Source organism: Zalophus californianus, chromosome 7 (genome assembly GCF_009762305.2).
Source record: "Zalophus californianus isolate mZalCal1 chromosome 7, mZalCal1.pri.v2, whole genome shotgun sequence".
NCBI lineage: Eukaryota > Metazoa > Chordata > Mammalia > Carnivora > Otariidae > Zalophus > Zalophus californianus.
In genome coordinates this window covers 33,957,137-33,976,151 of record NC_045601.1, presented here as the reverse complement: position 1 = coordinate 33,976,151, position 19,015 = coordinate 33,957,137, and the positions used below count along the sequence as shown (strand labels likewise).

Genomic DNA, 19,015 nt, shown 5'->3' with positions numbered 1-19,015 from the left:
TAGGTTGAGTTAAGTGCAGTGTGCCAACGTATCTATCTATCTGAGTTTAGCTTAACAAAAATACTGCAGTGAGGTTCAGTGAAATCTGGAAAGGAGATATGGTTTTTAGTTTCAGTTCTCTATGACCTTGAACAAGTCAGTTAGTCTCTTTGGGCCAGTTTCCTTTTTGGTGAAATGAGGAATTAAATGAATACTCAGGATTTTATCTGCTCTAAGATTCTCCAAATGTTCATCTGGATTAGATATGATGGGAATCGAGTGCTGAAATTTGTGAGAAAGAAAAATTGTTCCAGACACTTATAATGTCAGCCTCATAGTAGCTACATGAGCTTTGTCAAGTTATTTAAATTTCCTAAGTTTCAGAATCTTTATCTATAAAATGAGGAAATAGGATCTATGTCACAAGGTGGTTATAAGGATTGAAAAAATAACATATGGAAAACACTTAACAAATTATATCTTTTCTGGCTTTGTGATATATTATGTAAGCTGCCTTTTTTTTTATTGCTCTATTCTTGTATTTTCCTTGTACATTTTTGTCCTTTCTCAACTGTGTTATTTTGATGTCAGGTAGATGATGAAATTTATAACTTTTGTGCAGTTAGATTTTGAACTTTCCATCCCTAAGAAGTTTCCATCCCTAAGAAATTTAAATTGCCTGAAGGTCTTCTAAGCAATGGATTTTAGGAATTAACCTATTACTTTTATTAAGGTAATCAGGTAATTAAACCACTTAGTGGGTATTATAATCTGGTTTATTTTATTTGACTTTTAGGGTCGTCTAATTACCTAGGTAATTGCCATGTATCCAGTTCACTATATGTACTGTAGACAGTTTGAAACCCCACTTCTAAAAAAAATAATTTAAAAAATTTTTTTCTACTTTATAACCATTTTTACCTGAAGAGATCGAAGAACAAGCCAGTTGATTATGTTACTTAGGATTTCTGAATCACTTGCTTCTGATATTAATGTCTGAGTTGTTTAAGAGGCCTGATTGAGAAATTGATTTTTCACAAAAATAAGATATTAAAAAGAACTTTGAATAAAGCATGAGATTTACTCTCTGACATCGTGCTTTGTCTGTCTTAGATTCCTGAAGCTTCCGTTTTTTAATGGGTATAGGTACGTGGATTTCCTCATAAACAAGGTGCTCTCCTAAGACAGCTCAGATTAGTGTAGCCCATGTCATCAGCTAATACACAGAAGTCAATTTCTTATCATGGGAACAGGTTTTTATATGCTTCAGTTTACTGCCATTTTGAAAGAACATTTCTCTGTAAAACGTTGCTGGCCAATCAAGTTATGTCACTCTTCTGCTTAAAATCCTTTAGCAGTTTCCTGTCTTTCATGGCAGAGTTTATCACAGAAGTTTTTGGTGATCTGGCCTCTACTTCCCTGCAGCTACATCTCTTTTCACTCTTCTGTGCCATCTTGTTTCCTTTCCAGCCCAACTAGCTACTTGAAGGCTTCAAACCTTGGTCTGTTTATGCTGTTTCCTGTTGCTGGAATCCCCTTGCCCTGCTTCATCCTGGACTAACCAACCTTTATATAAAATGGAGTGCAGAAACTTTTCATTTGGGTGCAGCAGTGGAAAAAATAGCTTACTCTCTGATGAGCACTTTATCTGCATCTTTTTATTTAATCCTTTCCTTTAACAGTGACAGTTCCTGTCACTGTTTTGTCAGTTTACAGATGGGAAAACAGAGGCCCAGAATGGTTAAAGCATTTGCTCAAGGTCAAGATATTGGCAGAACTGCATCTAAAGCCGGGCTTTTCTGATACTGAAATCGATTCTCTTAATACTACTATACTACCGTCTAAAGGGAGAAATGTTTTCATAACAAAAGAGATACAGGGAAAATGTTAGAGCAATTTAGAGGAGGTATTATTTTAGCTGGAGGGATCAGGAAGGCTTTGGGAAGTAGTTGTCACGTGGGCTTCAGGTGTCTGAAAATAGGTCGGCATCGATGTGAAGACTTCCGCCTGCAGGCATGGTATCCAAGAAAGAGAAGGACTAGCCTAAGAAAGTGTAGTGTTAGGGGAGAACGGCAAGTGTCCACTGGCCCTCTTGGAAATATTGTGGTCATCCACAAGACGTTTTTGCCTAAACAAGCTTTGGAAACTGTACCACTGCCTAATTATTCTGTAAAATGGAGAATTAATATTTGTAGATTAATTTCTCAGGACCAGCCATACAAACAGGCAGGTATTAAGTGGTATTGGGAACGTGCATGGCAGGGCTCCCTGTCCCTAAGCAGTTTCTCTCTCTGAACTTCTAATTGGTGTCTGAAATTTATCCACAGAGAATTATTCCTCTGGGTCATAAGGATTTAGCTGTTTGAAATCCTTTAGTAAAATGCAGATACACTCCTGGGAGTGATAGCGTCTTATCTAGTAAGAATAGTTGCCACTTAACTGAGAGCAAGACCCTGCAGCAGCAATGCAGAAACCCAACCGGGAAATTCACTGCGCTTAGTGCACCGTTTTGCCTTGTTGTGATTCATGTTCAGAAACGTGTAGTTACCAAAATCTTTGCTCTTAAAAACAGATTGGTAAGTAGAACTCACATTTCAACATGGAAAGTAATAAAAATAGTAACCTCGGCAGCATCTTTTAATGATCTATTATTAAAAACGGGCAAAAATCAGCAAAGGATCCTTTGCCTCTACAAGAAAAAATAAAGAAGAGAATTGAATCAATTAAAGGTAGTTCAAGCTAAGCTAAACAAACCAACCTTTGCAACCCCTTGTATATTTCAGGCATAATTGTTTTCTGACTGACCTAGATGTATCCACTAGCAGAACAAATTACGATGTCAGCTGATGTGTTTGATGTGCTTAATAAATTTCTTCTGTAAAGTTTATAATTTTGATGTTCTTGATTATGGAATGGAGCCACTCAATAAATTTTTATGCTGCTTTTTAGATGTCTAAGTTAAAAGAACTAATAACTTTGAAAAAAGAAATAAGAGGGATTATTTCAAGTTTCCATGGCTCTCAAACCATTCATAAAAACATTCCCCATTTCAGAACCTGAGGGTTTTATTGGGGGGAAAAATGTTAGGGAATGTGTCAGTCTTTCTGGAATTCCATCTGTGGAACTCCAGTAATGCTGGCAGCACCTAACAGCCTATGTGGTCCAGCATTTTCTACAATAGCAACATTGTGAAAGACAGTAAATCCAAATTGAGAAGCCAGGAAAAAAAAAATTAATCCCTCTGTCTTTTTGCATATGGTAGGGTACTTACTTTGAAAACACTTGGAGGTTAATTTTTGAGATAAAGTAACTTTGGTTAGATATTTTTTACTTTTTCAGGGTTACAGGATGCCTTTGGGAATATGATGAAACTTATGAACCCGATCCCCAGAAAAATATATATGTGCTCTTGACATAATTTTGCATGTATTTCATGGGATTCATCAATCCCCTGAAGTCCAACTATGGATCCCTGGCTTACAGGAGTTAATTGTGTCCCTGAGTGTCGTGACATCTTTACTTTGTATTTTGGCTGTAGGTCAGTTACTGGCAATAAGTATTAGAAGGAAAAGATAACTGGGATTAATTGTTGTATTGTGAGAATATTATCTTTTAACTTTGAGAGTAGTTGAGCCTTAAGCTTTCCAGGTGTCATAACTCTGAATTTTTATTTAAAGATTCCACTCAGTGGTGTTTTCTTTCTCAGTGTTGGAGATGCAGGGTGCCTCCCAGCTTAGCAATTTGGAAACTTAATACCACAGGAGACTCTCAGTGTAATGCAAATAGTGCTGTTTCTCACATTTTGTAGTTTTCAAATAGGTATAAATTAACATCAGCATGTAATGAAAGTAAAATTACTTACCTGAACTGAATGACAAAGGTCATGCCTATTGTTTTGTTAAACTTTCATGCAGGTTTGATTTTTTGTCTTACTCTTTAATGTCATTAATTAGTAACATTATGGCTTGTTTTTTCTACTCTTGCCCAGTAGATGGTACTGTCAGCTTTATTTTGAAATATTCCCTTTTAAGAGTAGATCATTTAAAATGTTTTTTTCCCAAAAGTAATTTTTAGCACTTTTCCTCTCAATTACCTTTTTTGCCACTTCCTAGACTGTTATTTTTAGGTGAGCACACTAGGTATAGTAAACACATGTTAGCTGGGAACTTCTATCTGAAATACGTAGTAGAAAACATTTTCACTTTTATTAACAATTTCAGCTTTGTCAGCCTAAAAAGCTTTTAATCACTGTAGAGTACACGCATAAAATTTTATAAGGTGCCATGTTTTCCTGGTGGAAAGAATAGTAATTTTTGCTTCAGCTTTTTCTGACTGTAGTCTGAATGATTAAATGAATCCTCCTATTGGCGTGTTGACTAAATAGATGTTTTAGATTGGGGAATGGAAGGTCTTAAGTTTCACTACTACATATTGGCATGCTCATCCGTATTTCTGCGAAAGATCTAAAAACTTTAAGAAAAAAGTTTTATAATTTTTTGAATAGTGAGCTTTCCAGTTTTTCACCAGCTGTCAAAATTAGTGGACCCTTGATGTCATTTTATTTTATGGAAAAACAGAGGACTATGGAAAACTTTGAGCTTCATTAATAGGAGAGAAAACCTCGTTGTTTCAGAGGGGATTGGGGGGGGGGGGGGGTCCCTGCACGTAGATAGTAGTTAAGCCTTCAACACATGCACAGTACAACCAGGGTATTGCAGAAACATACTTGATTTGAAGCTTGCCGTGAGATGAGAGGAAATTTTCGATATTTGGAATCAAAATGTCCATGAAATCAAAATGCCTATAATTTTTAGTGATAGCATTGGCCAGTAGCTAGTAGATTTGTTCAGATCTCCATAGACTTTACCAGTTGTTTTGGAGGACTCCGGATGAATAGGATGGAGAATTCCAAAAAGCAGTGAAAGAAAGAAGTATGGAGCTGGGGCTCGCATGATCACACATCGGTCTTCCTCGTCTACACCTTGGAAATATAAGGAGATGCGAGTGCAGGTCATTATATTTCTGGAAGAGACATTTCTTTCCCGTGGCCTCGCTGAACTTGGGTGAGACAAGTTGATTCCAGGGAAAACAGTCATTCTTCTTTTACTAATTTTGATTACTAAGTAAGTAGTAATACGAAATAAGGGGGGAAAAAAAAGTCCTAGCAAAAACTGGTGTTTGAATTTGGAGAGCACATGGAGTGAGCAGTCACTTCTACTGGCACAGTGTAGAGTTGGTTGGTTACCGTACTCGAAGAAGTACCTTGCTGCTTTGTTCTGTTTTCCCTTCCCTGAATCCCCAAATTAGTAAAATGCAAAGGACTTAATATTAGTAGAGGACTTATCTAGATATATTTGCTGAAATGAACTTTTAAAGCATAATTACTTTGCTTAAAGATTATATGTGTCAGCCATGAAACATTTACCATTTTGAGCGGTTTTGTAAATGTTGCCTCTTTCTACCATGTTGTCCCTAGTTTCGGGTGAACGAGTTTGGAGCCCTGGAAGTTATCACAGATGAGAGTGAGATGGAAAACGTGAAAAAAGCAACAGCTACCACAACTTGGATGGTACCAACTGCTCAAGAAGGTAAGAATGGGTCGTCTGCAGGGCCTTTCTTTTGAGAGTTTTAAAATAAGACTATCTGTTTTTATAATAGGCTGGAACTTTGAAAATTCTGGGTGATTTTCATGTCACATGTTCTTAAGTAAATTTCTATAACAAAACTCATATGGAACCAACTTTTATATTTTAAAATAACTATAAACTGTCTTCTTTCCTAATGCCAGATCTGTAATAGGACAAGGTTAATTGGAAATTATCAAGTAAATCCAGTGTTGTAATAGCCTACCCACGTGATTTAGCCAAAAGCCTGCCACTTTTTTCTCATCTACTCCGATGGTTGTAACTAACACCTATATGCTGATGACTCCTAAATCTATATCTCCAGCCCCGACCTCTCCCCCGAGCTCCAGGCCCGTATTTCCACCTGCCTACTGGACATCTCCACCTGGATGTCCCACAGGTACCTCAAACTCCACATGTCTGAAATGCGATTCATTTTCTATTTCTTTCTCCCCTTCCCCCAAACCTGCTCTTTCTTCTATAATCCATATTTCAATTGGTGGTAGCACCGTCCACCCCGTGGACAAGTAAGAAATCTAGGAGTCATCCTGAATTTGTCCTCCCCCAGTCCCATGGCCTGTTACTCAACCCTCTTGGTTTTTATTTCCTAAATACGTCTCAGATCTGGCTTTTTCTACTAATGATCACTGCCACTGCCTCAGTGTAGGCCCTTATCAGCTCTCCCCTGAACTGTTGCAGACTCCACCTTGAGAATCACTCTGCTGCTAATTTCACCTAATTGATCCCACACCTTGAAGTCAGAGAAACTTTTGTAGATCGCTTATCTGACACTTCACTGATTTCTTATTGTCTCTGTAGCCAAACATACAAGATGTGGGTGGCACCACCCACCGGCTTGCTGTGTCTTTGCTCTCTGTTCTGTTCTGTTCTGTCTGTACATGGTGTCCTGGTAGTGCCGGCAGCACTGGATTCCATGTCGTTCTCCCAGCACACCATGTGGTATTGTGCCCCCTTGCCTTTGCCCCTGCTCTTTCTTCTGGCCGGGATGCCAGTTCTCTCTTTGTCCAGTTGCTAAATGCCTCTGGGCCTTCAAAACCCAGTTGAGGCTTTATATCAGACAATCCTTCCCTGACCTCAACCCAGGCTGAGTGAAACACTTCTTCTTCTGTACTCCTTCTGGAACTTGTTCATACTTTAATTGCATGTATCACATTTTATTATAAATATTGGTTTTCTTGCCTGTCTTCTCTTCTAGACTGTGAGCTCTCTTGGGCAAGGTCTGTACTATCATTATCAGTGTCTAGCGTAAATTGGTGCCTAATAAATGTTTGCTGAATGAATGATTAGCCTAACAAATTCAGGCAAAAGGAAGCGTGAGTTCCTAAATGATTTGGATCATTATGATTTAGGAGATCTTTTACATGAGAAGTTGCATAGGTGGTGATTTAACCAATTTAGTAGAACAAAGCCACTCATCAAAAGGTAAACAACATAGATAACCCTTTTTAAATTGTGTCAGAGATACATCTATAAAATAGGATTCTGTAGGTTGACAGTTTCATCTTCTGAGTTTAGTCATGAAATTTTCTTTATTTTACTTTGAACTCTGTAGAAAAAGCCTTGGATAAACTTTTATCTTTTCTGCAGAATATTTTTTGTTGGGTAAATGATTTGAACGATTCCTGCCAAGTCCATTCTTTCCCCCCTCCCACGAACTATAGACTGGTCATTCATTCATTCAACAAACATTATTCTTTTATTGTGTCGCTAACAAAATTATTAGAGGAAAAGTGTAAATGTATTTTGGAATGTTTTCTGTCATGGCTTTCACTGTTTTTGTTTTTGTTTTTTTCCTCCTTTTCATCTTCTAGTCTTTTCAGAGAAGACTGGGATGCCTTTCAGGTTGAAGGATCCAGTGAAAGTAGAAGGGCTTCAATTATGTGAGAACTGTTGTCAGTATGGCAATGTAGATGAGTGTCTTTCTGGAGGAAACTATTGCAGCCAGAATTGTGCCCGGCATATCAAAGACAAGTAGGTTTTTGCCCTGTTCCATCTGTAAAATGGGTTTTAGAGTCCAACGTCATGGTGCTTGGGAATACAGAGGCGCTCTGGCATCTGTCCCTCACTCATGCCCTTTTTTTCCCCCAGAGACTTTTCCTTTAGAGACGTGTGGACCCTGACCCCATTACTTCCATCATGTCTGGTCTGAGTTGTACTGCATAAGTCCTCTCTGTAAGGGCGGCCTCTTTCTCTTCAGCCTTTTGATGACCTCATGTGCTCCCTAGCTGAGAGTATTTCACTTTCTCTGGACTACATACATTTTGATGATACTGATGTTTACGGAAAAGCGGTTTTGTTTATACATGGGGGGGGTTCTTAGGTAACTCACCTACAACTCCACCAATGAAACTGAGCCGCCACAAATTGGGGACCAACTGAATGAAGATGGCTGTAGAGAGTTGTGTAATGAGGTGCCCGACCACAGACCTCGGTGCAGACTGAGGTTTAGGAGACAGAGGTGTGCTCTGTGGCTGACAGTGCTATGGGACCTGGCCATTTGGGGACTGTCTGACAAGTTCAGCTAATCACCAGGGTGCATTTTTGCATATAATTGTGTACCACAAAGCAGTGACTTGACCCTTAAATTTTTGTGGCATTTCCCATGTATTTTCACCAGCATAGGCCTGGGAATTGTCTGTTTTTGTTGGCCAGCTTTTATTTTACAAAGTTACACTTGGCCTTTTTTCAGTTGCACTTGTCATTCTTAATAATTGCTAGATTCTTGCATTAAAATGGCCCTGAAGACTAAAACATCTCTAAATAATTGATTCTTTTATTAGTGTGGTTGGCAGATGTGAAAGACAGATCATTTTAAACTTGTTAGAGCCTGTTTCACATACAGCACTGATCCCCTTTTGAAATTAATATATAAGCTAATTTCCATTTTCTACCCTGAGCTGTTACACATGACAGTGGTTCCAAGTGTTCCTTAGCTATGAAATTCTGATGTCTACACTATTCTCCTGGTGGTTAATGTTTTTCCTTTGGAGGATGATTTTTTTTTTTTTTTTTAAAGTTGCATGATAATCAACATGTAGATGTTTGATAGGCATTGTTTCCTGTCACTATTTTGGGTTTATAAACACAACAGAGATCAGAAGGAAGAAAGGGACATAGGAGAAGACAACGAGGAAGAAGATCCTAAGTGTAGTCGGAAGAAGAAACCGAAATTATCTCTGAAAGCTGACTCCAAGGAGGATGGAGAAGAGAGAGATGACGAGATGGTTAGTATCTCCTGTGCACCTACCAAGGAGCACGGTGGGTGCTTCTTAGGAGAGCAGCACCCCAGTCAGAGGCACTGACTTCCATTGGTGGTTCCATGACTCTCTGTGTGACTGTCGGCAAGTTACCTCCCGACCCTCTTCTGGGTGTCACTGTCCACCTTTCAAAATGGGAATAGGACTCCTCCCTCAGGCTGAAGAAGTAGGATGTGCTGAAGTTTATTACCGATGAGAGAGGCCACAGCAAAATCTTCAGTCCCTCTCGATAGCAAAAATGTCAATCCCATTTTGGTAAATTGCAGAGCTCATAAAACTATGCAAGTAGATAGAAAATGGCAGACAAATGTCAGGTATATTTAGGGGAACCTAATTCAGAATGTGCTAATTAAAACATAAATATCTTATCTCTCAAGTATATATTAGTGATCCTGTATGAAAAGAGAACTTTGAGGTCTTGAAGACTTTCCCTTCAGATCAGTGTTGAGCCCCCATTTATTTGCTGGTCTCTCTCCTAGAAGCTGGGAAGACAGGGATGTGCGGCAGCAGGACAACAGGATCTCTTCTCAGGGACACCACATTCTTTTAAGGGGACATCTAATAAATGGGAGATACGGCAGCCTGTGATAAGTGCCATGGGAGAATAAAGGAGGGCATGAGGATTGGTTGACTCCTTTAAACTGGGTTGTCAGGGAGGCCTCCCAGAGGAGGGGGCATGAACAGTGTGATCTGGGTGATAAGAGGGAGCCAGCTTTGTAAAAGAAGGACTGAGGAGGCCCCCGGGGCAATGGAATGGCTGGGGAAGAGCCCCTTAAGGCAAGAACCTGTGTGACGCGTTTTGTTTGAGGAAATAAAGACCGTTTAGTTGAGCCTTACGGGTTAAGGGGGAATGGAGTAAGATGAAGTTCAAGAGGTCCAGGCCATGTAAGGCTTCATGAGAAACCAGACTAGTGGGGTTTCATTCTGTTTTGTGTGTGGTGGGAAGCCACTGGAAGGTTGAAGGCAAGGAAATACGGTGATATGATTGTTGTTTTAAAGCGATGGCTCTAGCGTTGGTATGTGCGACCAAGAATGAAATCAGGGAAACCAACAGTTTATTGCAGTAGGCTCATTAAGAGGGGGCTACGGAGGATAGAAGTCACTGGATTTAGGGTAGATGTTGGAGGCAGGATCATCACGGTGTCTGAGGGAGAGAGAAGAATCAGGAATAACTCAGGTTTTGGCTTGAACAGTTCACTGGATAATGACGCCATTTATTGAGGATGGGGAGGCAAGACTGGAGGTCAGAATCTAGAGTCCTTTGGCATGGTGAGTTTGAGGTGCTCATTAGGTGTCCAAGTGGAGATCCCAGGTGGGCGGTTGGATACATGAGTGTGGCGTCAGGGAAGAGGTTAGGGGATACAGACTGGGGATATTTGGCAGACAGACGATATTTAAAACCCAGGGTGAGGGGTTCAACAGGGAAGAGAAAGGAAGTGGGTTAGAGGAGATCCGAGCAAAGGGACTGAGAAAGAGCGGCCAGTGGGGTGTGAGGAAAATCCGAACACAGTGGTCAAGGAGCTATAAGAAGCAAGTGCTCCAAGAAGGCAGGAGCAGTATCTGTGCTGGCGCAGAGTGTGATTCTTGGAAACGTTCTTATTTTGTAATGACCTCAGGCCAAAAGCAACACAGTTCTCAAATGACCTATATTCTTTCTTTCTTTAAAAGTTACGAAGTGAAATTGAAGAAACGTACAAAAAATAATAATGCTCTCTGACAGCTAACTTTTCATTGGTGCCAGTTTCATGCGCTTTTGAAATCATTAATTGTCCTTTCTTGCTGTAGGAGAACAAACAAGATGGAAGAATCCTGAGGGGTTCACAGAGAGCCCGAAGGAAAAGACGAGGTGATTCGGCTGTGTTGAAGCAGGGTAAGTCGATGAAAGAAAGGTTTTACTTGTGGCTTTATGAAGTGGAAAACATTTCACACAGGTAGACATCTTAGTCTTAATTGTAATGTACACTAGGGCAGTGAAGATACTGTGTTGGGTTTTTCTTTGATTAAATTTTGTCAATAAAAATCAGCATTTTGAAGAAGTAGATAAGGAAAAAAAGGGAAATTCAAACTTTTGAGTAGTGTCCATGCAAACATGAAAACATCTTCCTATATTTTTCCATCAAATAGGTTTTTTTTCCCTACTTTTGCACATGGACTAAAACCTTTGTTCTTGTTCATTTCCTAAGACTTTAAGCTTTTAATGTTTCCCCTCAAACCACAGCCTCCTGATGGGGAACGTTTTTTGTTTCTGTCATTGCTCCTTAGGCAACACTTTATTTTCGTGATGAATCCAGTGCTCAGACCCTTTCCTTTTATAATTGACTGGACGACCTTACCTCCTCATTCAGCATGGCCCTGAGCTCATTTCCATTGAGGCCTCAGTGTCCTCCAGTAGGTTTTGTTTCGCCTTTTTGACCCGTCCCATCTGTCTGCCAGCCCTTCGTGTTAGATCTCTCCACTGAGGGCAGCCCCACCGCCGACTTGGCCGTTCATGTTGTCCCTGCTAACTGGGGCCAGGAAGCCAGTGTGCCTCCTCGCTGCGTGGATGCACTCCTCGGTCGTTCATCTCTCAGTTCCTCCAAGACAGCTTCAACTATTTCTGCCTGCCTCAGGCACACAGCCTAACTCTTATATTCTTGGGGGAGATGACCTTCTGTTTTACATCACTGAGCTGAGAGGGGGTAAATTTTTCACCCTGGTCTCTGCCTCACAAATGTTTTAACCTTTTTCTCCCTTCCATTTTTCTGTCTTCAGGGCCCTGGCTCTTCTGGGACCTTGTTCTCCAGTCATTTATTTTTTTCTCCCTTCGGTATTCAGCATTTCTTTTTTCTGTTCATGGGCCCCATCTTAGCCTGCTCAAATCTCATTCCCCAAATACCTTTCGCTACCCATCAAGGTATTATGCTCTTCCTTTCATTTCTATTGTTTGTTGAGTTATTCCAAAATAAAATTGATATTGGCTGGCTGCATGTCTTTATCACTTATAGTTCTTTTGCAGCTCAAAATCTGGCCCTTGCTAAATTGGCCACCCCCTCCCCTCCCAGATCAGCAGCCATTCCCTCAGCACTCAGTACACTGGCTTCTTCTTAGTCCTTAGCTTCTTGATCTCAGGAAACATTTTTTGATCATCTTGTTTTCATGATACTGTTCTATCTTGGTTTCCTGTGTTGTCTCCTTCATTTATTCTAAATTCTTCTGCTGTTTCTTCTACCATCATAACTGGTCATACACCACAGTTTACTCCTTAGCTTTTGCTTTTTTGGAAGAGGGGCCAGGAGGAGACTGGGAACTGCCAGCCATGGAAGTAAAAGAAGGGCCCAGCATAGTAGTGGTTCGGGTAGTGAGACTTCACAAGATACACCTCTGACTTCTTAGATTTGGGAACCCTAGCTTCTTAGTCTCACTTGCTTTTCAGGTTTGCCTCCTAAAGGAAAGAAAGCCTGGTGCTGGGCATCCTATCTGGAGGAGGAAAAAGCTGTGGCAGTGCCCGCAAAGCTCTTCAAGGAGGTACGGACTCTTCTAGAAAACACTGTCTGCATTGTCTGTAAGGGCCTTGTCTACAAGGGCGAAAGCTCTGGAATTCTGATCTGGAATTAGCGTTGTTTGTTTAGGAAATGTGACTTGGGGTAATTTCTCAAGCATATTGTTTTTCATGAGTGTATTTATGTGGTGGGGTAAGTGCAAGGGCAACTAACATTACTATATGCTGACCACCGCCCGGTGCCACATGCACAGGCACATGTTGAGATACACATGCTCTTTCTCTCGACCTTTACTGGGCTTTCACTTAGTAATTTTAAGAGGAATACCTCTACTACTGCCGAAAAGCTCGTAGATAAAGAAAACCTGGCATGAAATTTCACGTCAACATTACGGTTTTGGGAGAAATGAAAGTGAGTTAGAGGTTTATATAATATCACAACAAAAATCTAAAAGCAGGTTATTGTATTTTATTAACTGTAATAAAAACATTTTGTCTTAAGTGACTTAAGCTCAGAAGTATAGATACCAAGTGTGGTTCTGAGTGGGAGCTGCCACCCCCGGGCTAAACCTGGGGTCAGGAAGCTTTTTCTGTAAAAGGGCCAGATGGTCTGTGTTTTAGACTTTGTGGGGCATCTGGTCTCAGTGGCAGCAGCTCAGTTCTGTTGTTATAATGAAAGCAGCCATAGACACTATATAAAGGAAGGACTATGGCCATGTTCTTGTAAAACTTTATTTATAAAAACAGGTTGTGGGCTGTATTTGGCCCATAGAGTGTAGTCCGCTGAACCTTGTTTTAAATTATTTATTATGTTTAATCATGGCGTGTAATAAACCCTCCATTGATACCTTGTTAGAGATGCATTCACATAGGCAGTTTTAAAAAGTGATGAATAGTAAATGTTATGATTACATCTACATTAGGAATATTTAATTTAAACGTAATTGTAATTACGTATGAACGTGTTCTATATGATTATTTTCTGTAACTGTGATTCTTTGTAGAATAGACTTTTTTTACATTAAAAAAAGTTTAAGTTATACCTGATGACTTGAATCAGTAAAACAGTCATGTAATTCACACTGTAAAAGTACTAGAAGAACGTGAAGTATGTCCCGCAGAGCCCTGCTCTCTAGGTCCCAGATTTGCCTCTCCCAGTAACAAGTGATTACTGTTACCAGTTCTTCCAGCCCCTTCCTAGAAAATTGTATGTGCAGATAAGCAGTAGATATTCACAGAGCCTGTCCTCCCCATCTTCAGCCAAATGGTAACATGTCACACACACGGTTTTAGACTTTGCTTTTTTTTTTTTTTTTAACTTAGTTTGGAAAGGAATCCATCTCAGTTCATGATTCCTTTCATCATTCTTTTATATTCGTAATACGACATCTTATGTCTGTTCCATAACAAGTTAAGCTGCACCCTATTGGTTGACACATATATGTTAATATATGACACATAGATGACAACCACACATAAGTGTTTTGGTGAATGACCTTGTACACCTGTCATTTTGCACATAATGTGGGTATCTCTGTTGGATAATTTCCCAGAATTAGAATTCCTGAGACACACCGAATGTCCTGTTTGCAAGATACTGGGAGGTGGCTAGAGGTTGTGCCAGTTTTGACCCCTGCTAGATATATGTCTGTGCCTGTCCTCCCAGAGCCTTGCCCTCACTGTGTTACCACACTTCTTGATCTTGACAAATCTGATTAGGGGAAATGTGTTTTAGTGTAATTTTACTTTGTATGACTCTCATGGGTGAGGTTGAACATCTTTTCAGATATCTAAAACTTTTCCCTTTCTGTGACCTGTTTATAGTCTTTGTTCATTTATCGTTGGCTTATTTGGTGGTCCTTTTCTTTTGGATTTTTAAGAATTATTTATGTATTTGTTAGTCTTTATTTAATGGTAATTATTCACATTTTAATTGGACGTTCAGGATAAAATACTAAAACTGCTGTCATTTTGCATTTTAGTATCAGTCCTTTCCATATAACAAAAATGGGTTTAAAGTTGGCATGAAGTTAGAAGGTGTGGACCCTGAGCATCAGTCTGTGTACTGTGTCCTCACTGTGGCTGAGGTAAGCCTTGCCTTGTCTTTATTTTTGCAATACAGTGGTGATTCTGGGGTTTTAATAATAGGAAAAGGTGCCATTTGTTGAGTGCTTATTTCATGCCAGGCATTGTGCTTATTACTGTTTTGTGTATTAACTCACTGAATCTCTACAAGAATCCTATGCAGGTCATGTTTTTTTATTCCTGTCCTATAGGTAAAGGAACTGAGGCTCAGAGAGGTTAAATGATGTATGCAAGGCCGCACAGCTTCAAAGTGATAGAACCGGGGTTTGACCCCAGGTCCATCTGACTCCATAGCTTTGGTCATACTGTGGTTCCTTCACATAGGAAACAGAACAACAGGGGCATCTGGGTGGTTCAGTCAGTTAAGTGTCTGCCTTTGGCTCAGGTCATGATCCTGGAGTCCTGGGATGGAGCCCTGCATCAGGCTCCCTGCTCAGTGGGGAGTCTGCTTCTACCTCTCCCTCTGAGCCTCCCCTCCCCAACTTGTTCTCTCTCCCTCTCAAATAATTAAATAAAATCTTAAAAAAAAAAAAAAAAAAGAAAAAGAACTAGACCAACAGATATTTGTGTATTTTTTAGTATTTCAAGGTACCTCTGTGAAATTTTTTAGGAAAAATTGTCCAAGTCTATTTATATATATGTCAGTCTAGTATATTACTGAGAGCATTTCTTAGAATTTATTTTTTCCTCCTGTGCAGAATTTACTTTTTTCCTCCTGTGCTAGCCTCCACCTTCCTCCCTCTCTTGAGCCAGGGGTATGTGTCTTTAAAAATTCTCCCAAAGGGGCACTTAGGTGGCTCAGTAGGTTGGGCATCCAACTTTTGAGCTCAGCTCAGGTCATGATCTCAGGGTCATGGGATTAAGCCTCGCATCACACTCAGTGTGGAGTTGGCTTGAGATTCTCTCCCTCTGCCCCTCCCCACACTCACACGCCCTCTGTCTCGAAAACAAAATAAATAAAGTCTTTAAAAATTCCCCCCAAAAGATGATCTCTTGTGTCCTAGTTTTAGTTATCATAGTATTCTTTCAGTGAGTTCGTGAATTTGTAAGAAGCTTGGCTCCTGTGGAACACAGTAACATCTGATGGATGATGACAATTATGGTACATGATGATGATATACAGTTACACAGAGAGGACCATGGGACAGATGCTGAGCTTAGTGCCTGCCATATATTAGCTCATCTTAGTTCCCTAAATAATTGAGGAAGCATTGTGAAGGAGCAGATTCAGTAAGTGTAGACTGCTTTTGAGAAGTTTAGCTGCAAAAGGGATCTTTTTAAGGTGTGTGTGTTCCAACCCCTGGTTTTGAAGGAGATATATTTTAGTTTGTCTAGCTTTTTACTATAATAGTAATGTTTGCTCATCATGAAAACTTCAAATAGTATAGAATATACATTAAAATAGGGACGCCTGGGTGTCTCAGTTGGTTGAGTGTCTGCCTTCGGCTCAGGTCATGATCCCGGGGTCCTGGGATCGAGCCCCGTGTTGGGCTCCCTGCTCAGGGGGGAGTCTCCTTCTTCCTCTCCCACTCCCCCTGCTTGTGTTCCCTCTCTCTCTCTCTCTCTCAAATAAATAAATAAAATATATTTTTAAAAAAAGAATATACATTATAAGAAATAAAAGTCCTCTGTCACACTCCTTGCTCTTCCTTATTCCAGATCCCAGAGATAATGACCCTTACGCATTCACTGTATTCCATGCAGATGTTTTCTCTACTTGTAAAAATACATATACGTATATTTTTCTCTTTTTTACATGTAAATGGTATAATACATACTTTTTGGAGCTTGCTTTTATGACAGTGTGTCTTATATTTTATATACATATTATTTTTAAGCATTGGGTGGTGTTCATTTTACTAATTTGCTGTAATTCATTTAATTTCTCTCATATTGATGAACAAATGAGTGGTCTTCACTTTCTCATCATTCTCATTATTACAAACAGTGCCCTTGTGAGAGTGATTAAAATTTCAATTTTTGATGCATGCTGCTACTTGTTGCTCCAAAAAGATTTACCAGTTGTTACATTCTTACCAAGACTATGGGGTAATTTGTTTGCCTAAGCCTGAGAGATAGTCTTTATTTACTTTTCTTTTTCTTCCCTCCCCCTGCCTTTTTTTTTTAAATAATGGGAAGAGACTGGAGAATGAATTCTGAAAAAGCAGCTAGGGAGCAGAGGATTGGAGGGCTCAGAGAGAGCAGATAATTGATAAGGAGGGGCTAGGGGTAGATGAGATCCAGGGTATATGAGGAGACCCAGCCTTGGCCAGGAGCAGGAATCTCTTCTTGGGTTCTAGCAGGGTGGAGGTGGAGGGGGTGGGTGTGCACAGGCATGGGCCTGTTTGCTAGTTTGGAGTCAGATGTTCGAGGCAGCTTCTTTACCACAGAAGGTAAATCACTGAGAGTGACGCTGGAGGTCGTGGGCATGGTAGCTGAAGGAGAGAGAGTAGGATTTGAAAAGGCTGTTGTGAAGAAGGGGAGTGGGAACCGGACACGGCTATCTAGGATGATTGCTGCACAGAGGGAGAGTCCACTCTACAGGTGCATTTGGTTCTCATTTGTGGAAGCTGAGTCCTATAAATAGCAAACCCTGGACGACTGCTTCTAGAGGAAGTACAGGATTAGGTTCCTCTGAGCTTCTGGTCACAACATTTCTGTCACCTGATCAATTTTTAACCTTGTTTATGTGTATTTCTGTTCCATGACATCTTATTTAATATCTCCTGTTGATTCTTTAACACAGAACTCCTGGCCAGCAGCACTATAACTTATGCCTGCTGAAGCTTATCTAACACATGTCTTCTCCATGAGGCCCATGACAACCTTCCTGCACTTAGGGACACTAGCCAGTCCTTCAGCCCTGTGCTTGGGGGCCATTTTAAATAGCAAAATCGCCAACAGGAAGCACAAATGTGAAAAATGTAGCAGTAAACTGACTATGCAAAGGACGTTTGGCTGACAGAATGAGATGGAAAACAAGGCAGAGAGAGCATTGCTTTCTTCAGCCTCATCCCAGAACTTGCACAATAGGCAGCTCACATTTTTTGCCGCTCTGTATGTGCATCTGTTCCCAAACACCATGAGTACTATTTTTGGATTACAAATAAATTTTATCACGTAGGTGAATTTGCAGACAGGAAATTGTGAATAATGAGAATGAGCTGTATGTCTTTTTTCCGTTTTTTTTCCCCCCTCAGCAGCAGTCCCTAGACCACGTATAGGTGCAGACTAGGTGAGTCGAGGGGATAATGGAATTTTGTCAGGCGTGTGTTTTAGGAAGGACATGAGGCCAACAATTAAAAAATGTTGGCAAGAAAATGTTTTCGGTGATTGCTAGGGAAGGAAGGCTCAGGGTGAGGGCAGATGCTAGGGGAAAAAGTAGAAGGATCAACTTCTGGGAGATACTAGACTTTTCAGTGAGATTGAGGAAGAAGTGTGTATAGGGAGTAATCAATCGGGTTAGCAAACTGAATAGGAGGATGTCTTCATAGCACTGGATGTTTTAATTTAGTAGTTGAGAGGCAGTTTAATTCCTTGTGGGACAAGATTCAGGAGCGTAACTGAAGTGGAGAAGAAATGCAGGGAGCAAGGAGCCAGGGTCCTTTGACAGAATGAGTCATCTGTGCGCACGACGGAACTGCTCAGGAGAGAGAAAGGAAGAGAGGAAGCCAGAGCTTAGTGTCTGATGAGTGAGAAAGGATGTTTGGGAGGGTGGTATGTGCGATGATAAGGACGAGTTGGTGATGCAGCCACATGACACAGGACTCACAGGAGCAGGACCTAGGCAGTAACCTCTCCTGAGCCTCAGAGGGATGGAAAGTGGGAGAAGGGGCAGTCTCCACTTGAGGGAAGCCTTGAGACGGGTGCATTACATATGCCTTTGGACAAGGAGTTTGATGATGTCAGAGAGTGTTTACCAAAGCCGAGGGTTCCCGAGAGCGTGAGACACGGTGGAGATTGCGGGGCCAGGTGGAGGCAGGGAGGCTGACTCAGGAGGTGCAGCTCAGAACAGTATGACCCCAAGGGACTAGAGGGAGAAGTCACAAAAGGGGCTTGTTTCTCAGGCATTGACCAGAGACAGTGGAGTATGAGGCAGAGTAGGCTTGCCTGGCTCTGAGACTGTGGAGAGAAGCAGCCACTGAGCTCCTTCTGGGGGTGAGGTTGATGTAGGGTGGGGGGCAGAGATTGTGCTTCGCAGGAACCCCCATCTTGGCTCTGCGGAGGGACTCTAGTTTCGCTGGAGGGAGTCAGCTCAGTTGTAAATCTGATATATGTAACATATCAAGACATTCTAATTGAAAAAATATTCATATAGAAGATGAAATATAAAAAGCCCATCCTTCCCTTTTGGCCTCTCCCTTCTCATTCCCACTTCTCAGAAGAAATTGTTGTCGGGGCGCCTGGACCCAGGCTCAGTCGTTAAGCATCTGCCTTCAGCTCAGGTCATGATCCTGGGGTCCTGGGATCGAGCCCCACATCGGGCTCCCTGCTCCACAGGAAGCCTGCTTCTCCCTCTCCCTCTGCTTGTGATCCCTCTCTTGCTGTGTCTCTGTCTGTCAAATAAATAA

General features: G+C 40.9%; 1 protein-coding gene across 7 annotated transcripts in view; it reads left to right on the top strand.

Annotated features, from left to right (window-relative positions):
• Window positions 1–19,015, top strand: part of L3MBTL3 (L3MBTL histone methyl-lysine binding protein 3) — a 119,876-nt gene that overhangs the window by 26,228 nt on the left and 74,633 nt on the right. For 5 of the 7 annotated variants that reach the window (XM_027603584.2, XM_027603580.2, XM_027603583.2 and 2 more), the window contains exons 4-10: window positions 5,456–5,567; window positions 5,929–6,003; window positions 7,436–7,595; window positions 8,716–8,848; window positions 10,667–10,751; window positions 12,294–12,385; window positions 14,342–14,446. In XM_027603584.2, the coding sequence (XP_027459385.1) occupies window positions 5,456–5,567; window positions 5,929–6,003; window positions 7,436–7,595; window positions 8,716–8,848; window positions 10,667–10,751; window positions 12,294–12,385; window positions 14,342–14,446 (762 nt within the window). The remainder of the gene's footprint in view (window positions 1–5,455; window positions 5,568–5,928; window positions 6,004–7,435; window positions 7,596–8,715; window positions 8,849–10,666; window positions 10,752–12,293; window positions 12,386–14,341; window positions 14,447–19,015) is intronic. The other 2 variants (XM_027603586.2, XM_027603585.2) reach the window with 1 other exon arrangement.